This window comes from Ictalurus punctatus, chromosome 8 (genome assembly GCF_001660625.3).
Source record: "Ictalurus punctatus breed USDA103 chromosome 8, Coco_2.0, whole genome shotgun sequence".
Lineage (NCBI taxonomy): Eukaryota > Metazoa > Chordata > Actinopteri > Siluriformes > Ictaluridae > Ictalurus > Ictalurus punctatus.
This window is the reverse complement of record NC_030423.2, coordinates 862,501-887,500: the sequence shown is the minus strand read 5'-3', so window position 1 is coordinate 887,500 and position 25,000 is coordinate 862,501. Positions and strand designations below refer to the sequence as shown.

The window sequence follows — 25,000 nt, the reverse complement described above, 5'->3', positions numbered from 1 at the left end:
GCGCTCGGAATTTCCCTCAGGGTTAAAACGCTGAGCCGAGGATAATGAAGACACGGCTACGCCGCTAAACTCAAAGCGCATTAAAGGTACGCGGCTCCGGCGTCGTGTGGATTGTGATTAGCTCGCGGAGGATCTATTTCCATTAGGAGATACGTTATCTGCTCTTCCCACTCCTCCGCTTATTGACACTCAGTTACCAAATCCTAGGAATCGTATCCTGTGAATGAGCTATTCAAAAACTAAAAAAAAAAAAGCCTGTCTAATTATCAGTCTGAGAATATTTAAAGCCCTATTCAGACGGCGTTAGCTGTCCATGAGGAGGTGTGTAATGTAATTATTCCAAGAGTATCTGGGAGTTTCATCTGCAGAACACAGAAGAATAAAACACAGACCAAGGACGTCTGAAACCACGTTTTAGGTCAATCATTGAGCTCTTCGAACAGGTACAGTCTACAGACTGTGTAACTGTGTTATGGTCATGTGATGTACTGATGATGAAAGCCACACCCCCTACAACAAAGCGTATGTTTATAATAAAGTTCACACCAAGCAGTGTGTATTAAAATGAGGTTTCATTGTTACAAGACACGCCCATCTGCGTGATTCATACAAAATATTATAATATGTTAATGATATTATAATTACCTGGGCTCTTCAATATCAAAAACGACTTTACTGATGATGTCATCGGGACAGAGGAGGCGCTGGATGTCTTCAAAAACTTTCTTTCTGGAAAAAAAAAACGAATGTTGGGTCAAGATTAAGTGAATTAAAATGATTTTACGTCACGGCGCTGCTGAGGGCTGGATGCTGATTGGTCGTCAGGTGGTGATTAGTTCTCTAGAACAGCAGCTCTGACAGCAGCGCAGGTTTATATTAACGCGCTCGCTCAGATACGTTATGGTTTCTATAGCAACAGTGATGTTTTCTGTAAGGAGAAATGTGAATCATTTATGGAAGGAGTCTCCAGTGTCAGAGCTGAGTGTTTAAAGCTGTGGCTTTAAAGTTTTCTGACGTCTTCAGGACCGACACTTCTTTACTGTTTCTCACTAACACACACACACACACTTATATCTTATTAAAGTGAAGAGAGAGAATAAAGAGACACACACACACACGTACACACACACGTACACATACATGCACACACACACACACATACATGCACACACACACACACACACACACACACACACACATACACACACACATACATGCACACACACACACACACACACATACACACACACATACATGCACACACACACACACACACATACACATACATGCACACACGCACACACACAGACACACACACACACACACACCTACACATACATGCACACACACATACACACACACATACACACAGCCACACACACCTACACATACATGCACACACACACACACACACACACATACATGCACACACACACAGACACACACACATACACCTACACATACATGCACACACACACACACACACACACATGCACACACACACACACACACACACACACACACACACAGACACACACACACACACACAGACACACACACTCAACACACACACACAACACACACACACACACACATACATGCACAAACACATACACACACACTCAAACACACACATACATACACATACACACAGCCACACACACACACACATACACGTACATGCACACACACACACACACACACACATACACATACATGCACACACACACACACACACACACACACACACACAGACACACACACATACATACACATACACACACACACACACACACACACACACAGACACACACACATACATACACATACACACACACACACACACACACACACACACACACACTCACACAGTAAGAACTGAAAAACTGCATGAACTTTGTAACTAAAGTTGATGTATTTTGATACTACATGAATATAATAAATGTAAAGACAATCGGCATGTCCCCTGGAGTACACTTCATGTAAAATCTGTTTTGACAATAAATAAATAAATAAATAAATAAATAAGTTTCACAGTCACACACTTATCTGGAGCCTCACAGAATTAGAAATGTCACTTCCATCCATCGCTCGTCTGCTGCTTCCTGCTTTCCACTCTTTTTTGAAAATGACGGTTTCTGAATAAAATGACACTAATAGCACACAGCGTCTTATCTCGGCCCGGAGCGAACACAATAAACTGTGAAATGACTGAAAGTAAATGTCACTTTCTCCAATCTCGGCTTTGCACACGGGAGAGAACTAAATTAAAGCTGTCCTGAGAAAAAATAAAATCACGCTTTTGACAAAGAAGCTTAAAGTAATTAGAGAAATATTACAGAGAAGCTCATCACAGGATTCGCTCGGGAGGTCAGCGGGAACTAAACGTCAGAGATTAGAGAAGATTATCATTCCCAATTCACCACACAACAAATCTTATTTTTAATAAAAACTGGCCGCTGGTGACGCGTAGTGGGCGGGGCTAAGCAAGGAAAAACAGCTTTAACGGGCCGTTCTAAAGGCTGTGATTTAAGGGATGTATTAATAAGTTCCTAATACTGTCCATAATACTTCATAATTCATTAATAATCCATTCGTTTTTTTATTTCTTCATTTTCATTTTTATATTTAATACGAAGTGATATTAATAATAATATTTCAAAATATAAACTTCTTTTGATGGCATTTTTTCAACAAGTAATAAACTATTAATAAGCAGGTAATAATTAATAGTTTATAGTGACGAATAATGAAGTAACGATCTATAAATGAGTAATTATTGTCCAAATTTTAAAACAATATTTTATATAACATATTAATATTTAAATATGAGTTTATTCATGTAATAATTTTTTGTTATATAAGAAATGAAATATTAACCAGCACGAACTAAATAGTAAATAATGTTAAGTAATGATTAACTAATTTAATTTTTTTATATATATATTTATATAAATTACTAATAATTAATCATCAGTTTAAACATGTTTCCACATTCAATGATTTTTTTTTAAATATTCATTAATTTATTTATTTTTAAGTAATAAACTGTTAATATGTAATTAATACATAGTAATTAATCGTTAATAGATGATCCATAATTAGTAATTGTTCATATTTTATACCGTATAATGTATTGATATTGACACGCACCGTCCACTTTATTAGGAACGCCTGTACACCTGCACGTTCATGCATTATCCAATCAGCCAATCATGTGGCAGCAGTGCAACGCATAACCTCACGCAGATGCAGGTCAAGAGCTTCAGTTAATGAATCAGAATGAAGAAAAAATGGCTGCTGGTACCCGGTGGGTTGGTTTGAGTATTTCAGAATCTGCTGATCTCCTGGGAATTGAGAGACATCAGAAGAAAATGGCCAGATTGGTTCGATCTGCCAGGAAGGATATCGTAACTCATATCATCACTCTTTACAGCCGCGCTGAGCAGAAAAGCATCTCAGCATGAGATGTGAACCAGCTGTTACTATGGAAACGATAAGGTATCAGAACGAGCGCATTAATAGAAACCTGCGCTACTGTCAGAGCTGCTGCTCTCGAGAATTAATCACCACCTGACGGCCGATCAGCACATGTACCTCTGGATGTGAGGTTTCCTGTGAGCCATGCGCTGGAGCCCGGCCGGAGGAAGATGTCCCCAGAAATCCGGAAAAGCCAAAATGGAGAACGTGGCGATGGATTTAGTGTGAGCAGCCGCACCGCTGTAAAGCCGAGGATCGTGATGGGGAATCGAGGCGGCGTATTTCTCCAAAAGTCTGTCCAACATGCTGTTACGGGCTTCCTGTTGAATTCCCGAGCAGTTCAGGAAGCGACTATGGAAATCCCGGGCTTTCAGCTCCGTCTCTTCTTGCTTCTCTCCGGGCGAAGACGGAGGCGATCGGTTATCGGACGATGTTTTGGATTTTCTTCCGCTCTGGACTTTGACGTTGTCGTCGGAGCTCGCGTCTCGCTCAGAGCCCGAGTCCAGATCCTGGAAGACAAGTGCGTTTAAAGATTAAGGAGGCGGGGCCAAAAGAAAAATGAATGAAAGAATGGACACGTAAAGTATCCTGAAAAGACTGGGTAGCGTCAAGGACGAGGACATCTCGAACACAGCAATTACGTTCCTCAGAAACAGAAACAAAATAAACGTATCTTAAATAAAGCAAAATAAAATGACCTTTAAATAATATCGACGTGACACTACATTCAGTATATCGCTATTTTTAGTTTAAATAAAACACATTTAATTTAGTGAATGGATAATGTCAGGTAAATGAAATGTCGGCACACTAGCGCACCACACCGGGGCGAGCGAAGAAAGGAAACGCATCGACTGACCGTCACGTGATGCCGTCCGTGTTTATTGAAAACAAATAACGACCGAAAAAATCACAGTGGGAACGTGAACACGTGAACTGAATCCTCACTGAAGGAGGGATTTGGAGAGCTGTCAATCAAATCGATCCTGACCAATCACGACAGAGAACACGATAGAGTCAGGGTCTGTATACCGAGCACCAGACTCAGTATATTGGGCTCATAAAAAGGTCATTGCTCCTCACGGTTACAGATTTTGTCACAGACGCCAAACAAAACAAAAAAAAAACTCCCGTTAGATCCCCTGCCACTGTGGATTTTCGTCTTCGGTGTCTTCGGTCATCAGTCTGGCCAAATTGTAGAAGACGTGTTTGTTCAAGCGTTAAAGAGGGGCGCGAGAGGGTAATGCTGAATTTATCCGGTCAGTGGGGACGGAAAAAGGAGCTGACTGCTTTATACTAACACACACACACACACACACACACACACACACACACACACTGGGAGAGTGAACAGGAAGAAAACATTACACATCTGTCAAAATATTATCACCACAACCAACAGCACAGTCCGAGCGAATCCGTCATTTTACACGCCCGATTAAACAGTAATAACGGGGTAATAAACACGTCCTTATATAGGACGGGCTACAGGAAATCAGAGGAAGGTCCGGAGTAAGCTTTTTCGTCGTGTTAGCAAAATAAATCTCTCAGGTACGGAGTTTTAATTCTGCTGGGTTTTAATGCCGCCGTTTTAATAAGGAATAAAACATTTCCGCTCTTCATGTGAGCAGCTATAACGAGTACGCGTTTAATTATGAAGACACTCCGAGTGTGATTCGGTGCGACTGGTAACGTGTTTCTGAAACTCTTCAATAAAAATGAATCGTGTCGATATAATCAGACTCTTTCGGATCGGATCTCGGGAGGTCTGTCTGCGTCAGATCCGTTTTCACGACAATAAATAACAGAAAACAAAAAGACTTGACGGGAAACAGTGCTGAGTGAGTGTGTGTGTGTGTGTGTGTGTGTGTGTGTGTGTGTGTGTGTGTGTGTGTGTGTGTGTGTTAATCATGAGCCTGACACGGACAAGCAGGACAAGCAGTGATGTGATTAGCTTTGGGAGAGGGAATAGTACCGTAGCGGTGTACACAACAACAACAACTACCTCAACAACAACAACAACAACAATAACAACAACGCACTTTGCTTGAAAGGATTCCGTCTGAGCTCAATTCAACGAGCCGAGCAGCACAAAGTCGACTGATTTAACTTTGATGTTTTAAAAATATCAAAATAGTCATTTGGCGTCAGACCCGTCATTCTAAACAGATGAGCTTTATTCGAAAAAAATAGTTATTTCATTCGGATTTGATGCCACTTGACAACGCATCATAACTGCGGGAAAGGATCGCAGAATAAAACAGAGAGATGATTACGGCACTGAAAGAAAATAAACCACAACTTCTCTTCTTATAAACCTTTCTTTCATTCCAAAATCCACCACATTTCATTGAGGAAGTGTTTATAAAACCCAATGTGTGTGTTTTCTCAGGATGCTGGAGTCCCTCTCCTCTGTCTCACCAAGGGCAATCATAATAACAGCTTGTTTATTTGTTTGCTTTTCTGTCTGTCTGTTTGTGATTATTATTATTATCATTATCATTATCATTATCATTATCATTATTATTATTATTATTATTATTATTGTCCAGTAAAGACGTTACTGTGTGGAAACTGGCCTGAAGTTTAATGTAAATAAATAAAAATAAATGTTTGTGTTTTCTCCCAGCGGCTGAATCACGTGTACCGGGGTGTAGATTTCTGCTCGTGATGTCCGGATCGTATAAATCCGGCAGATGACGGGACGACTGTTAGCACAACGACACGCTCGCTAAACGTAGCGTGTACGCTTTAAACAGATTCCAAGCAGCTGGGAATCAGGCTCCACTCCAACACCACAAATTCATCTCACAGTTAATTATACACCTCTTTATGATCTGAAACAGGTGTGTGTGTGTGTGTGTGTGTGTGTGTGTGTGTGTGTGTGTGTGTGTGTGTGTTAGAGAGAGAGCGAGGTTAGTATCAGAATACTCATGGTTACTCATGGTCGCTGCCTGTTGTACGTGTGTGTTGTAGCACATGTGAAGGTGAAGCTGGAGGTGAAGCTGGAGGTGGTGGTAAAGATAAAGGTGAAGGTGGAAGTGAAGGTCAAGGTCAAGGGCAAGGTGGAGGGATTGTGGAAGTGAAGGTGAACGTGGAGATAAAGTCAAGGTGGGGGTGGAAGTGGAAGGTCACCTGGAAGTTGTGATGGAGTTCAGGGCAGAAGTGTGCGTACTGAGCCAGTTGCTCCTTTGGCCGATCCGGATCCGGCCGAGCCCTCAGCTTATTCACATCCGTCTCCAAATCATCCTCCTGCAACACACACACACACACACACACACACACAACCACTCACGTTTTATTTCATCATCATACAATTATTTATTATATAAGGGGCGAGGCCAAGGGAATGGTTCCAGAAAGAGATGAGGAGGGCGGGGCCAGAGGAATGGTTCCAGAAAGAGATGAGGGGGCGGGGCCAGAGGAATGGTTCCAGAAAGAGATGAGGGGGCGGGGCCAGAGGAATAGTTCCAGAAAGAGATGAGGGGGCGGGGCCAGAGGAATGGTTCCAGAAAGAGATGAGGGGCGGGGCCAGAGGAATGGTTCCATAAAGAGATGAGGGGCGGGGCCAGAGGAATGGTTCCATAAAGAGATGAGGGGGCGGGGCGAGGGGAACGGTTCCAGAAAGAGATGAGGGGGTGGGGCCAAATTAATTCCTTCATATAGAGATGAGCAAATTAAAATTTGAGAGTCACTCACGAAATCGTGGCATTCAGGCTCTTCGATTTCTTGTTCTTCATCACTGTCATCTTCATTGTTTACATCTGGTGAAAGGACACGCATACACACACAAATGCAGACACAAACACACACACACACACACACACACACACACACACGTCTCAGAACGAAGTCTGCTAGCATTTGTCATGTTAGCCTTCTTTTGCTTTCTCAGACTGCGTGTAGCACTAACAGCAGACACTCAGATAGTCTGTGTAAAATGGCTACGCTTAAAGTATTAGGAAATGACATAATTTCAGTAGAAGACTGTTAGTGTGTGTGTGTGTGTGTGTGTGTGTGTGAGTGTGTAGACTTTCCTATAGCGAGCCACACACGCACACATACCGGAGAGACCCAGAATGAGGTGAGAACCCAAGAGGCTGGTTCTAATCTGTATGCTAAACAGAACTGACTTTATCTCACACTCAGTTCATCTGCAGCACATTCACCTCTATTCATCACTCATCGCTAAGGAAGCACGGCAACCGTTACCCTGGCAACGTGCCCAGTCACACACACACACACACACACACACACAGCCGACAGGTGAAAGGCTCATTTCACTTGACTGTGATGTCTGTATCATCACCATACTGATGAAGCTAACCTGCTAAACTAACCTAGCATGTTAAACTAGCCTAGCATGTTAAACTAACATAGAATGTTAAACTAGCCTAGCATGTTAAACTAACCTACCATGTTAAACTAGCCTAGCATGTTAAACTAGCCTAGCATGTTAAATTAACCTAGCATGTTAAACTAGCCTAGAATGTTAAACTAGCCTAGCATGTTAAATTAACCTAGCATGTTAAACTAGCCTAGCATGTTAAACTAACCTACCATGTTAAACTAGCCTAGCATGTTAAATTAACCTAGCATGTTAAACTAGCCTAGAATGTTAAAGCTGTGGCAAAAACAATCCCACAAAAAAGTGTGCATTAAATGTCCATCATTAGCCTACACCTTGAGTCACATGACCACCTTCATGACTTACCATTGGCTCCTGAGTCAGATTCCCAGGCCTCCTCAGTTTTTCCAGGAAGTAGGAAGCTGTAGGTGCTGCGATCCGAACTTAAAGGTAGAGGAAGTTTTGGGAGACATTTCCTCATGAGCTGAACTGCACTTTCCACCAGAGACTCGGAGTCCTTCGTCAACAAACACGCCTAAACGCCGACATTTCATAATCACCAAATACCATTTCATTACAGCTCAGTAACTCAGTAACTGTGTACTTAACGTTTAATAGCGCTTAATAACATAACATAATACTTTATTAATCTTCAGTCGGAGAAATCTGGGTGTCATAGCAACACAAGACCGGTGACAAAAAAATGATAAAAACAATCCCTTAAAACGGTGTACTAATCACATGACCATTAATAATGCTTAATAACCATGTAATAATCATTTAATAACTTTAGTAACTATTTAATAACAATGTAATAACGATGTACTAATCACTTAACATTTAATAACATCTAATAATCACTTAATAACAACCTAATAACAATGTACTAATCACGTAACCTTTAATAGTGTGTAATTATCACTCAGTAATAATTTAATAACATTTAATAACACACGTTTAATAACGTCGAAAAATCTGATATTTGATCATGTTTAATATTTTAATAACCGGAACATTTAATAAATGAATAACTATTCAGTAACATGTAACAACATTTACTTTCGGATCATTTAAATAAACAGTTCAAATAACTAAAACGTTTTAAATAATCATTTAAATGAAAAGAGAAAGCAAACGATGGATGGATGTGTCAGTTATGTAAGCCACGCCCACTGTATTAAAACCACACCTACTTGTGTACCCAACCTTAACTTTACTCCCCATTGGTGCTGAGCGTGTGTGTGTGTGTGTGTGTGTGTGTGTGTGTGTGTGTGTGTTGAGGTACCTGTGTGGTGTTATACAGCACAGCGACTCCTCCCTCAGAAACGAGGGCGTGTCTCCCGGCGCTGGTTTTGGCGGCACTGTGCAGGCAGTGGAGGAACGCCCTGCGTACGGCGACATGCTCGTTCCTCGAATCCTGCGTGTGCCAGTCTTCATAAACTCTCAACAAGCCCGAGATGTACCGTTTCCCCACCGCCAGGCGGACATTATCCTCTGAAATAGAATTAAAGTCCCTTCAGACCACGGCGCCGTTCAGTCCTGGATTCTGATTGGTCAGAGCGTGTTAATATAAACCTGCACTACTGTCAGAGCTGCTGTTATAGAAAACGAATCACCACCTGACGACCAATCACACAGCGAACACGCCCACTACGTTTGGTGCACCTTCTTACTTTAACAAACCGCATGTACGTCCACCTTTCATCCATTTTTGATCCCTTCTTGTGAGTGTGTGTTTGTGTGTGTGTGTGTTTGTGTGTGAGCGTGTGTGTGTGTGTGTGTGTATGTGAGTGTGTGTGCGTGTGCGTGTATGTGTGTGTGTGTGTGTGTGTGTGTGTGTGTGTGAATGTGTGTGTGTATGAGTGAGTGTGTGTATGTGAGTGTGTGTGTGTATGTGTGTGTGTGTATGTGAGTGTGTGTGCGTGTGTGTGTGTGTGTGTGTTTGTGTGTGTGTGTGTGTGTGTATACATGTGAAGCTCTTGCACTAATACAGCTCTCTGAAATATTAATGCCAGGGTTTTATAAATCCCCTGCTGCAGCACTGGCTTCTTTTACTCGTGTGTGTGTGTGTGTGTGTGTGTGTGTGTGTGTGTGTGTGTGTTTTCTGATCTCTCTTGAGCTTTTAATGATTCAAAGTTCTTCAAAGTCCAGTCGCTGTATTTAAACTCACTGTATTAAATAAATAAATAAATAAATGAAAATGGTTTAAATAAATAAATAAATAAATATGCTGATCATTAATTATTGCTCATTTAATTATTTGGATGTTTTATTGCGCTTTTTGTCTTTCATCTACAACTTATAACTTACTCCTATCATCTGGTTGGGGGAAAAACATTAAGTCGATCAATCAATCAATCAATCAATTAATTTACTGTATCCAATAAAAGGTGTATAGAATGAACAAAAGTTTGTGCACCCCTGACCATCACAGCCCTATGTGCTTGTTGAACATCACATTCCAGATCCCATTTCCTGTTATAATAACCTCATCCGCTCTTCTGGGAAGGCGTTCCACTAGATTTTGGGGTGTGGCCGTGGGGATTTTGGGGCGTGGCCGTGGGGATTTGTGTTCATTCGGCTACAGGAGCGTTCGTGAGGTTGATATCAGGTGCTGATGTTGATGAGAGGAGACTCCGGTTCCAGTTCATCGCAGAAGCTGATGAGTCAGTGGGGTTGAGGTCAGGGCTCTGTGCAGGACACTCCAGTTCTTCCACCTTCTTCCAACCTTCACACACCACGTCTTCATGGAGCTCACTTTGTGCACTTTGGGTCATGCTGGAACAGGTTCGGTTCCTCTTAGTTTTCAGTGAAGGGTAACGGTATATACTGCTACAGCGTACAAAGATACAGTTTGTGGAAGAACAGCATATGGGTGTGAAGGTCAGGAGTCCACACACTTTTGGCCGTATAGTAGTGTATCAGTATAAAGCAAACACAAGATGGATCATTTAAGTCACAGCAAATTGTGTTTGTGTTTTAGAGTAGTAAAAGGAATAATGGTTGACATGATATAAATTTGTTTTAAGATCTTGGATGGTGTGTTTCTTATGTGCGTCTGTTTTTAAACAATTTCCTCTTTAACAACGTCTCACGTGTGCAGAACTGGAGCAGCCAGCTGTGAAAATGTAAACATTACAATTGTGTTTCTGAAAAATCTGTAAAGAGACGACCTGGAGCAGTGATACGGAGCGCAATAAAGATCACGATAAAAGTCCTGAGATGTTACAGATGTGCTGTGGATCAACAGATGTTGTTATAAAAGCAGTGTGATGATGTAGCGCGCGCGCGTGTGTGTGTGTGTGTGTGTGTGTGTGTGTGCGTATGGTTTTCAACTGGTTTTCTCCTTTTTTCAGTCTATTTAACAAAAGAGCAATTAACGGCAACCCACATCACTCATACATAAGGTCTTTCCTTGCTGTCTGAATCCGGCAGAGTCACATCTCCCCCTGCAGGCTGGACGCGTAACTACATCCACAACACCAGCACATGTACGTTACTCACTGTTTACTCTCCTTACACTCGCTGTTTACTCGCCTTACACTCGCTGTTTACTCGCCTTACACTCGCTGTTTACTCTCCTTACACTGGCTGTTTACTCTCCTTACACTCGCTGTTTACTCTCCTTACACTCGCTGTTTACTCTCCTCACACTCGCCGTTTACTCTCCTCACACTCGCCGTTTACTCGCCTCACACTCGCCGTTTACTCTCCTCACACTCGCCGTTTACTCTCCTCACACTCGCCGTTTACTCGCCTCACACTCGCCGTTTACTCTCCTCACACTCGCCGTTTACTCGCCTCACACTCGCCGTTTACTCTCCTCACACTCGCCGTTTACTCGCCTCACACTCGCTGTTTACTCCTTTTCCCTGTCACTTTTTCAAAGCATTTTGAAAGAAGCAGTGTTAAAAGCTCTTTTCAGGGGAAGGTAGCTAATGCATGCCCACAAAACAAGCCTCAAGACAACAGATGATGTCATGAACTAATTTGCATACAACGCATACTAATTTGATCAGTGATTGGTCATTGGGGACAATGGCGATCTCTGATTGATCGTTAGGAACAATGAACAGTGATTAGCTTTGTGGCTAAAAGGTCAGGCTGATGAAATAGTAAAAACACAGAATGTCTGCGATGTCCCATTTTTCTTAACTGCAGTCACTGAAACATCAGAATCATTTAAATTGCTGTACTAAAAATTAAACGTTTGAATGACGCAAAGCCTGAACAGTAAAAACTAGTGCAATACACACACAAGCTAATCACCACCGTATACACACACACAAGCTAATCACCACAGTATACACACACAATATTGCTAGGAGCTTTGATTAGGTGAAATCTGTTCACAGCATATTGGTTTAACAATGAACAGAACACTGATAAAACAAACTCCGTGTCCATGGTGTCCTGACCTGCACATTTCCAGGACACGCCCGTTACGGCAGGATTTCACGCTGAACTGCAGAAACTCTCGAGCGTAAACAGGTGTGTGTGAATCCTTTCTGTCATGCTTATTTTTTCACTTCACTTTTCTCCCTCTCAAACCACTTCGAACAGCCCTGAATTATTCATAAGCGACAGTAAACATCCCATCTTTCATTAAAAGTCCATTAACAGCCGCAAAGCTAATTGATACAGCGTCAGCGTATAACAGCGCAGATAATGAAACACTCGTATTACAGCAAAGCGCTGAGAATGAAAAGAACTTACTTGAGGATAGCAGAGCGGAGAAGGCGAGGACAGCGGCCCTGCGAATAATAAGCGAGATAACAACGGTTTACGGCACAATATAAAACAGCTCTCAAACAGAAAACAAAATAGTACAGGAAGAAACTGCGTTTGAAGAATATCTGGTTGTCCGGTGAGGAAAAAATTTAAGACTCATAGTTAAGTAAAAGCATGGGGTGTTGTTTCTACTTTCTACACTTGAAATACTTTAAAATCCATTTAATTTAAACGTATTAATAAATGTAAAAGGTGGTGTAGTCTTCATAAAGTTCTCATTCACAACATCATTCCATACATTTTAAATTCCGTTCACATAATAAAGACCTCTTTTGAGTGGCCAACTATTTAAAAATATGTCTCGATGTTGTGTGACGGTGTACAGCGTGCTCTCTGCGCCATTTATCTCCATAGAGTTATTAACTCACCTAGTGGTCAAACATGGGTACTGCAACAAACGAGCACTTACAGAGGTCCATTGGGGCACGAATCATGCTGCCGCATGCTCGGGGGAGGAGTAGTGGACAGGACAGTTAATGACAGGGTTGCCAGATTGGTCTCGTTTAAAAATATTCTGTATGCATAATCAGAATGATCTGTAATAAGTTTACAAACAAAGGGGGAGTGTGAGTGCAGACAGTGTCCATTTCGATGGTAAAATGTGGGATATTGCAAAGATTGAGAAAGAGCGAGAGAAAGAGAGAGGGATTACGGACTGGATGGTGCCCGTTTATCGGAAATACGTGTGGAGAAAGAAGGACACTGTCTTCTTTTTCAAATTCCTGATTTTTTTAGGCTAGTTTCAGATCTTTCGTGTGGTTTTTGCAACACACATGGGCTGGAAATGTTGCTGAAACCTGGCAACCCTGATGAATGATATTAATGAAATTATAATGAAATGGATTTAAATAAAGTTGAGTAAAGTTGAAAGTGCACAGAAATTCAAATTGGAAAACGTAATGGAGTAAAAGTCAAAAATTTTTACAAATAAATTTTCATATTCTGTAAAAGCTCAACAGTTTCTCACTCAGTGTCTCACATTTACAGTGTTAATGCAGATTTATTTCCTGTCGCTGTAGCCATCACTACATCTGTTCCTGTCTAAAATCCCTAATGTTCCATATGTGTGTGTGTGTGAGAGAGATAGAGAGAGAGAGAGAGAGAGAGAGAGAGAGAGAGAGAGAGAGAGAGAGAGAGAGAGATACTCACTTGACTGTGCGAGTGTGTTTTGCAGCAGGTGGTGTTATCAGCTTAAACACAACGTCCAGAGCTCCATTCTCTCCTAACAGCATGGCAGTGGAAACTAAACACACACACACACACACACACACACACACACACACACACACACACACATTAGCTCTATCCTTGTTTAAAAATCTGGACTTAGATCAGGTATGTAAACTAAACAGTAAAACTCTATAGGTGTAAAATGTAAAGAGACGGGCTCAGTCTCAGACGAGAAGTGAGGTGAGAGGGTTAGTCACAGCTGAGAGTATATTTAATACTTCTTTAGATGATAAAAGAGAGAAATGACTCACTAGAGGAGCAGAAGGTGGTGATGACCCACAGACACGCCACCACTCTCCTGACATTTTCCCAGTTTTGCCGTAAAAGACTGAGTATCAGTAAAACGGCGCCGGCTTTCTCCGCTTTCACCCCGATCATACGGTCTGGAAATAACAGTGACAATACGCAATCAGAGGATCATGTATTATACTATACTGTACTATACTGTACTATACTGTACATTACTGTAATGTACTATACTGCACATTACTATACTGTACTGTACTATACTGTTAGGAGAGTATACTATACTGCACATTACTGTACTATACTGTACAATACTGTACTGTACTATACTGTACTATACTGCACATTACTACTGTACTATACTGTACTGTACTATACTATACTGTACTACACTGTACAATACTGTACTGTACTGTACTACACTGTACAATACTGTACTATACTATACTGTACTACACTGTACAATACTGTACTGCACTATACTGTACTATACTATACTGTACAATACTGTACTGTACTGTACTACACTGTACAATATTGTACTATACTATACTGTACTACACTGTACAATACTGTACTGTACTACACTGTACAATACTATACTGTACTACACTGTACTATACTATACTGTACTACACTGTACAATACTGTACTGCACTATACTGTACTATACTATACTGTACAATACTGTACTGTACTACACTGTACTATACTATACTGTACTACACTGTACAATACTGTACTGTACTACACTGTATAATACTGTACTATACTATACTGTACTACACTGTACAATACTGTACTGTACTACACTGTATAATACTGTACTGTACTATACTGTACTACACTGTACAATACTGTACTGTACTACACTGTACTATACTGTACTGTACTATACTGTACTATACTATAATATGCTGCACTATACTATACTGTGCTATACTATACTGCACTGTACTGTACTATACTGCACTATACTGTACTGTACTATACTATAATATGCTGCACTATACTATACTGTGCTATACTATACTGTACTGTACTGTACTATACTGCACTATACTGTACTGTACTGTACTATACTGCACTATACTATAATATGCTGCACTATACTATACTGTGCTATACTATACTGTACTGTACTGTACTATACTGCACTATACTGTACTGTACTATACTGTACTATACTATAATATGCTGCACTATACTATACTGTGCTATACTATACTGTACTGTACTGTACTATACTGTACTATACTGTACTGTACTATACTGTACTATACTATAATATGCTGCACTATACTATACTGTGCTATACTATACTGTACTGTACTGTACTATACTGTACTATACTGTACTGTACTATACTGTACTATACTATAATATGCTGCACTATACTATACTGTGCTATACTATACTGTACTGTACTGTACTATACTGCACTATACTGTACTGTACTATACTGTACTATACTATAATATGCTGCACTATACTATACTGTGCTATACTATACTGTACTGTACTGTACTATACTGTACTATACTGTACTGTACTATACTGTACTATACTATAATATGCTGCACTATACTATACTGTGCTATACTATACTGTACTGTACTGTACTGTACTGTACTATACTGTACTGTACTATACTGTACTATACTATAATATGCTGCACTATACTATACTGTGCTATACTATACTGTACTGTACTATACTGCACTATACTGTACTGTACTGTACTATACTGTACTATACTATAATATGCTGCACTATACTATACTGTGCTATACTATACTGTACTGTACTGTACTATACTGTACTATACTATAATATGCTGCACTATACTATACTGTGCTATACTGTACTATACTATACTGTACTATACTGTACTGTACTGTACTATACTATAATATGCTGCACTATACTATACTGTGCTATACTATACTGTACTATACTGTACTATACTGCACTATACTGTACTGTACTGTACTATACTGTACTATACTATACAATACTATACTAAGTTATGCTATATTATACTATACAATATTATACTATACAATACTATACTATACTGTCTGCTCCGTACATAATCCATTTATCTCTCTTTCCCCGCCCTCCCCCCTCGCTGCATGTCTGGCCTCTGTCTCTATCTCTATCTACCTCTAATACACTCAGTCTCGCTCGCTCGCTCGCTCTCCCCCCCCCCCCCCCCCATCCACCTGTCTCTCTGCATGTCTCACCTCTGTGTCCCACCTTAGCGAGGAGGTGTAGTGTGGACAGCAGCAGTGTGAAGTTTGGACTCGAGCACTGAGACGTTTTCACCAGCGCTGAGAGAAGAGCTTCACTTCCTCCTTTAGAGATCATATAGTTAATACGCCGGGCTGTACCTGACACACACACACACACACACACACACACACACACACACACACACAAAATAATAATTATAAATGATTATTATCTTCCTGAAGGTCACTACACACATGTACAGCTCACAGTTTTACACATTATTTAAACAAAATTAGCAGTAAAATAAAAAACAAATATAGAATTTTGTTACTAAATTAAATAAAACTGAGCAACAACAGAAAGGATAGAAAGGAAACAAATAAATTAATAGAACTAATAAAAAAAGATAAAATAAGCATACATTCTTTATAAATCATGAAACAAAGGACAAAATTACATTTTTAAATGAAAAAAAAATAATTGAATTATACGTTTTATAAATACATACAAAATTTAATTCAAAAAGTGGAACTTTCATATATTCTAGATGGTATGGGGGTGCATTATTTCCTATGGAATGGGCAGCTTGCACATCTGGAAAGGCATCATCAATGCTGAAAGTATAAACAGGTTTTAGAGCAACATCTGCTTCCATCCAGATTCCATCCCATCTTTACTTCTGAGAGACTCCGCCTCTCTAAGATCTTCTTTTTATACCCAATCACCTTACTGACCTGCTGCCAATTAACTTAATTAATTGCAAAATGTTCTCCAGATCCAGCTTCTCCAGCTGTTTCTTTTTACTAACACTTACTTTTCCAGCCTTTTGTTGCTCCGTCCCAACTTTTTTGAGACTTGACGCGGCCATTGACTTCAACATTACTTAATTTTTTTCCTTAAAACGGTACATTTCCTCAGTTTAAACATTTGATATGTTTTCTATGTTCTATCGTGAATAACATACGGCTTTATGAGATTCGCAACTCGTTGCGTTCTGTTCTTATTTACATGTTACGCAGCGTCCCACCTTTTTTGGAACTGGGGTTGTAAATGCTGGTATTAAAAACTAAAAATAAAGATATTAGAGCAGGCTGTAAATGAAAGTAAATGAATAAAATATTTTAAAGGAAGAGAATCGAGTGAAAGCGAAAAAGATGAAGCTGAAGAAGAAAGTAATAATGATATAAATAAATAAATAAATAGATAGATAGATGGATAAATAAGCTGGTGAGCAAGAATATAATTGAAATAAATAGAAACAATTCCTAATTTAATAAATGATAATAAATGAAGTTTAGAACGTTGCAGTGGTAGCCCCGAGCGCGGAATGTTAATGGTGTCTCGGCTTATTTTCTGCTTTCTGCAGGCGCTTTTTTCAAACTTTCTGCAGAGAGCGTTTCCTGATTAACGCCGGCAGCGGGAGAATAATGCTGCTTAATTACTTTACGGTTTATTAATTTCAGATTACAGGATCCATGCCGTGTCACGTCACAGTAAAAACCCTGTTCGGTCTGGGAGTGTGTGTAATTTAAATATTCAGCATGAAACAGTAGGAAAAATGTCAAACGATCAAATAAAGATTTCACTCCTGCTGAGTGAAATGAGTTTGTACTTTCAGGACTAACGGAATCCTTATACACACTTTAACCTGAACATATTAATAATAACGCACTCTGCTCTGTTTATAAAGTGATTTAAGTGATTGATTAAAATGTTCGCAATAAAAGTACTGTTAAAACTCCAACAGGGTTCAAAGAGGTTTTCGGGAAAAAAAAAAATTATTATTGAAATTGAAAAAAAGAGAGACAGAGAAAGTGGATCTCATTCATCAGAGTTTAGCATTATTTGCATATTACATGCATTCGACACACCCTTCATTTACATCTAATTTACATGAGACACACCCAGTTAAAGACGGAAGAACGGAAAAGAAGAAGAGAAAAAGAGGGAGAGAGAGAGAGAAAGATCCAGGTGGCTGCTAGTGAGTGTGTGTGTGTGTGTGTGTGTGTGTGTGTGTGTGTGTGTGTGTGTGTGTGTGTGTGTGTGTGTGTGTGTGTGTGTGTGTGTGTGTGTGTGTGTGTGTGTGTGTGTGTGTGTGTGTGTGTGTGTGTGTGTGTGTGTGTGTGTGTGTGTGTGTGTGTGGGCACACGGTGGCTTAGTGGTTAGCACCCAGTGGTCGCCTCACACCGCCAGGGTCGAGGGTTCGATTCCCACCGTATCCCTGTGTGTGTGGAGTTTGCATGTTCTCCCCGTGCTGCGGGGGTTTCCTCCGGGTACTGCGGTTTCCTCCCCCAGTCCAAAGACCTGACACTAGTGTCCGAAGTGTATGAACGGGTGTATGAGTCATACGCCATCTTCAGTGGTCCTGACTCAGTCTTGTCACTGGATCACGGCGGTCAGCGGGAAGTGAGAGTGCGGCCGATGCTGCGCGAGTCTTCCTCACTTTAATCCCATTCACGAGCAAGTCCAGTCCCAGTTTGTGTTCAAGTCCAGTCCCAGTTTGTGTTCAAGTCCAGTCCCAGTTTGTGTTCTCCATAATGGAGGCAGAAATGGAAACTTCGGTCTTCGTCGAAATCAACAGATGAACTCCTGTGTGTGTGTGTGTGTGTGTGTGTGTGTGTGTGTTTACCTGCAGAGAGAAGTTCATCCAGCACGTTGAGGACGTTCAGCATGTTCTCGATGTCTCCAGCGTTCTGCACACAGTGAACAGCAGGAAGATGGTCTCTACAGTCTGCACACTGAGTTTAATAATAGATATCCTAATCCGTAATAAACAGGAGACCGAACACAGGAAGCGCTCCCTGAGTAAACACTGAGTGTGTTCAGCACACACGCCTGTGTTCGGTATCAGCTACTCGTGTCCACACATCTCCTCACTGTTCACATCATGGGTTATGCAGCTGATTTCCTGAGCTCCTCATTCAGATGATTTAAATCAGATTTATATTTATTTATTATTTTATTATTATTTTTAATTAGTGATTTTTCGGGGGGGGGGGGGGGGGGGGGGTAAAGAAAAATTCAGATTAGGCCTCTATAACTTCATGTTTTATTCTCAAAATCAGTGTCAGAATGAAATCCCTAATTTACACCTATTAGATGATTTGTTTTAACTTTTAATAAACACACCTTCATTAGAAAAAGTGTATTGTATCCAGGACTAAAGAAATAAATCCACAAAAATCAACAAACAGCATGTTAATAAAAGGTAATAATCAGGTTAGTGGGTGTAAAGCCCAGGAATTTTACTAATTAAATGGAATCAAATAATGCATTACACTTCTTTATTTATTTGGTTTGGTAATGTATTATTATTATTATTATTATTATTATTATTATTATTATTATTATTATTATTATGGAATATGTGCAAAAGAAGTTAGTTCCTGTTCTCATTTACTTTATAACTATGATAACCAGTAATTCCCTCAACCAGACTCTCTCTCTCTCTCTCTCTCTCTCTCTCTCTCTCTCTCTCTGTCTCTCTCTCTCTCTCTCTCTCTCTCTCTCTCTCTCTCTCTCTCTCTCTCTGTCTCTCTCTCTCTCTCTCTCTGTCTCTCTCTCTCTCTCTCTCTCTCTCTCTCTCTCTCTCTCTCTCTGTCTCTCTCTCTCTCTCTCTCTGTCTCTCTCTCTCTCTGTCTGTCTGTCTCTCTCTCTCTCTCTCTCTTTCAAAAAACACATCTTTTCTTTATTTCTTTCCTTCAAAAACAATCCTTTCCCGTGTGCCATGAAACCTTGCGAAAAGCTGAAACTGGAGACTCCTTCCATAAATATTAAATAAACATCTCCTAACAAAAACATTCCTGCATCAAGGATTACACGTTTTACTTTGCTACACAACATAAAATTTTTATATATATATGTATATGTATTTTGTGGATCGTCGGCCGTACGAGTCCCCGTGAATGAACTGTTACTATGGAAACGATAAGGTCCAAGTCGCGCTGTTTACACAGAAACACTTCACACCTTCTGACCAATCAGATTAGAGAATTCAAGTATAAAGTGTATAAACGCTTAAGGTTATGATTTGTTAACATTAACTGATGTAGTAAATAATGTCATTTCAGTGGACATTCATGGAAAGTGTTACCTAGGCAACAAAATAACCCTGACAAACAATTCAATTACGGTGATAAAGCAAGGTGTCTAATGATGTAACATGCTGCTTTCAGTAACACATGTAACCACACTTCAGTATCACACACACACACACACACACACACCTCCAGAGTAGACAGGAGAACCTCGAGTCCGCTGGAGCAGGGAGACGCCATGGAGACTTTGGATCGTGCTGAAACACAGAGACGAGTCTTAACAAGAAATACAGGACTGTCTCACTCACTACGCCATGTGAGTGTGTGTGTGTGTGTGTGTGTTTATCTGAGAGGATTGAGTTTCAGAAAAGCCCTGAGCTGACACACACTTGCTGTCTCACACACACACACCCTTCTACTATTAAAAGAGCCTGATGAAGTGAGGGATTAAACAAAAGCGAGGGGAACGGGCGCCCCCGGAGTGTAGGAATATTACACAGGTAGGTGTGTGTGTGTGTGTGTGTGTGTGTGTGTGTGTGTGTGTGTGTGTGTGTGTGTGTGTGTGTGTGTGTGCTTCAACAGAAAACACACACAAACACATTCTGCCAGCCACTGTTACCACATCAAAGTTGATTATTTTCCTCTAACAGTGTGTCCCCAGGTGTTTTATTCCTCTTATACCACAGCAACTTACCAACAATGACAATTTCTTGTTTCTTGAAAAAAAATTATTTTCGAACTGTTACTCATTAAACATTAGACACGATCCGCCCTGTTCCGCATACATCAGCTCACAGATGCTCACAATTGGCTAGTGTCACTGTGACTGACAGGGGAGAGAAAGTAAGCCCCTCCCATCCACAGATTACTGGCAGTCTGTTCTCTTGGACGCTGGAGGCGTGTCAGCAAGGCGGGATTAAAATTCTCACCTCAGCTTGTCCTTCTGACCTCATTAAAACCTCATTCATGGCGGTTATTTAATCTGATCTAACGACGGCGCCATAATGGGACACCAAACAGCAAAGTGTCCAAGCAGGCAGGCTACACACACACACACACACACACACACACACACACACACACACACACACACACACACACACACACACACAGCTATTTTTGCCTGCTGGATTAATGCAAGGAACGAGAGGAGAGGTCATGAATCTCAGGCGCTGAAAGCTTGGCATTTGAAGAAGAGTTCAGGAGAGACGCAGGCGAAGAAAAAGAATAAAGAGGTGCTGTCTTTATTTCATCAAATCATTTTTCTCATCTTCCAAAAGAAATATGGAGATGGATTTGGTGTTGAGCTGTGTGAGAAATCATCAAATGAAATGAAAAGATTCCCCACACTTCAGTATTCCCTACACTTCAGTATTCCACACACTTCAGTATTCCCCACACTTCAGTATTCCCTACACTTCAGTATTCCACACACTTCAGTATTCCCTACACTTCAGTATTCTCTACACTTCAGTATTCCACACACTTCAGTATTCCCCACACTTCAGTATTCCACACACTTCAGTATTCCCCACACTTCAGAATTCCACACACTTCAGTATTCCACACACTTCAGAATTCCACACACTTCAGTATTCCACACACTTCAGTATTCCACACACTTCAGTATTCCACACACCTCAATATTCCACACACGTCAGTATTCCCTACACTTCAGTATTCTCTACACTTCAATATTCCCCACACTTCAGTATTCCACACACTTCAGTATTCTCTACACTTCAGTATTCCACACACTTCAGTATTCCACACACTTCAGAATTCCACACACTTCAATATTCCACACACTTCAGTATTCCACACACTTCAGAATTCCACACACTTCAGTATTCCCCACACTTCAGTATTCCACACACTTCAGTATTCTCTACACTTCAGTATTCCCCACACTTCAGTATTCCACACACTTCAGTATTCCACACACTTCAGTATTCCACACACTCAGAATTCCACACACTTCAGTATTCCACACACTTCAATATTCCACACACTTCAGTATTCCACACACTTCAGTATTCCCCACACTTCAGTATTCCACACACTTCAGTATTCCCCACACTTCAGTATTCCACACACTTCAGTATTCCACACACTTCAGAATTCCACACACTTCTATATTCCACACACTTCAGTATTCCCCACACTTCAGTATTCCACACACTTCAGAATTCCACACACTTCAGTATTCCACACACTCAGAATTCCACACACTTCAGTATTCCACACACTTCAATATTCCACACACTTCAATATTCCACACACTTCAATATTCCACACACTTCAGTATTCCCCACACTTCAATATTCCACACACTTTAGTATTCCCTGCACTTCTGTATTCCCCACACTTCAGTATTCTCTACACTTCAATATTCCCCACACTTCAGTATTCCACACACTCAGAATTCCACACACTCAGAATTCCACACACTTCAGTATTCCACACACTTCAATATTCCACACACTTCAATATTCCACACACTTCAATATTCCACACACTTCAGTATTCTCTACACTTCAATATTCCCCACACTTCAGTATTCCACACACTTCAGTATTCTCTACACTTCAGTATTCCACACACTTCAGTATTCCACACACTTCAGAATTCCACACACTTCAATATTCCACACACTTCAGTATTCCACACACTTCAGAATTCCACACACTTCAGTATTCCCCACACTTCAGTATTCCACACACTTCAGTATTCTCTACACTTCAGTATTCCCCACACTTCAGTATTCCACACACTTCAGTATTCCACACACTTCAGTATTCCACACACTCAGAATTCCACACACTTCAGTATTCCACACACTTCAATATTCCACACACTTCAGTATTCCCCACACTTCAATATTCCACACACTTCAGAATTCCACACACTTCAGTATTCCACACACTTCAGTATTCCACACACTTCAGTATTCCACACACTTCAGTATTCCCTGCACTTCAGTATTCCACACACTTCAATATTCCACACACTTCAGTATTCCACACACTTCAGTATTCCACACACTTCAGTATTCCACACACTTCAGTATTCCACACACTTCAGTATTCCCCACACTTCAATATTCCACACACTTTAGTATTCCACACACTTCAGTATTCCACACACTTCAGAATTCCACACACTTCAGTATTCCACACACTTCAGTATTCCACACACTTCAGTATTCCACACACTTCAGTATTCTCTACACTTCAGTATTCCCCACACTTCAGTATTCCACACACTTCAGTATTCCACACACTTCAGTATTCCACACACTCAGAATTCCACACACTTCAGTATTCCACACACTTCAGTATTCCACACACTTCAGTATTCCCCACACTTCAATATTCCACACACTTCAGAATTCCACACACTTCAGTATTCCACACACTTCAGTATTCCACACACTTCAGTATTCCACACACTTCAGTATTCCCTGCACTTCAGTATTCCACACACTTCAATATTCCACACACTTCAGTATTCCACACACTTCAGTATTCCACACACTTCAGTATTCCCCACACTTCAGTATTCCCCACACTTCAATATTCCACACACTTTAGTATTCCCTGCACTTCTGTATTCCCCACACTTCAGTATTCTCTACACTTCAATATTCCCCACACTTCAGTATTCCACACACTCAGAATTCCACACACTTCAGTATTCCACACACTTCAATATTCCACACACTTCAATATTCCACACACTTCAATATTCCACACACTTCAGTATTCTCTACACTTCAATATTCCACACACTTCAGAATTCCACACACTTCAATATTCCACACACTTCAGTATTCCACACACTTCAGAATTCCACACACTTCAGTATTCCCCACACTTCAGTATTCCACACACTTCAGTATTCTCTACACTTCAGTATTCCCCACACTTCAGTATTCCACACACTTCAGTATTCCACACACTTCAGTATTCCACACACTCAGAATTCCACACACTTCAGTATTCCACACACTTCAATATTCCACACACTTCAGTATTCCCCACACTTCAATATTCCACACACTTCAGAATTCCACACACTTCAGTATTCCACACACTTCAGTATTCCACACACTTCAGTATTCCACACACTTCAGTATTCCCTGCACTTCAGTATTCCACACACTTCAATATTCCACACACTTCAGTATTCTCTACACTTCAATATTCCCCACACTTCAGTATTCCACACACTCAGAATTCCACACACTTCAGTATTCCACACACTTCAATATTCCACACACTTCAATATTCCACACACTTCAATATTCCACACACTTCAGTATTCTCTACACTTCAATATTCCCCACACTTCAGTATTCTCTACACTTCAGTATTCCACACACTTCAGTATTCCACACACTTCAGAATTCCACACACTTCAATATTCCACACACTTCAGTATTCCACACACTTCAGAATTCCACACACTTCAGTATTCCCCACACTTCAGTATTCCACACACTTCAGTATTCTCTACACTTCAGTATTCCCCACACTTCAGTATTCCACACACTTCAGTATTCCACACACTTCAGTATTCCACACACTCAGAATTCCACACACTTCAGTATTCCACACACTTCAATATTCCA

The 25,000-nt window shown here is 40.6% G+C and overlaps 1 protein-coding gene across 3 annotated transcripts in view; it reads right to left on the bottom strand.

Moving 5' to 3' along the window:
* Positions 1-25,000, bottom strand: part of LOC108269067 (cytosolic carboxypeptidase 4) — a 100,625-nt gene that overhangs the window by 47,939 nt on the left and 27,686 nt on the right. For 2 of the 3 annotated variants that reach the window (XM_053682269.1, XM_053682270.1), the window contains exons 2-13: positions 20,557-20,624; positions 18,960-19,023; positions 16,342-16,488; positions 14,101-14,232; positions 13,769-13,862; positions 12,545-12,582; positions 9,114-9,322; positions 8,195-8,363; positions 7,180-7,244; positions 6,616-6,732; positions 3,598-3,989; positions 646-729 (exon numbers count right to left, since the gene is read on the bottom strand). In XM_053682269.1, coding sequence (XP_053538244.1) covers positions 646-729; positions 3,598-3,989; positions 6,616-6,732; positions 7,180-7,244; positions 8,195-8,363; positions 9,114-9,322; positions 12,545-12,582; positions 13,769-13,862; positions 14,101-14,232; positions 16,342-16,488; positions 18,960-19,023; positions 20,557-20,624 — 1,579 coding nt within the window. Of the gene's footprint in view, positions 1-645; positions 730-3,597; positions 3,990-6,615; positions 6,733-7,179; positions 7,245-8,194; positions 8,364-9,113; positions 9,323-12,544; positions 12,583-13,768; positions 13,863-14,100; positions 14,233-16,341; positions 16,489-18,959; positions 19,024-20,556; positions 20,625-25,000 lie in introns of those variants that run through there. The other variant, XM_053682271.1, reaches the window with a different exon arrangement.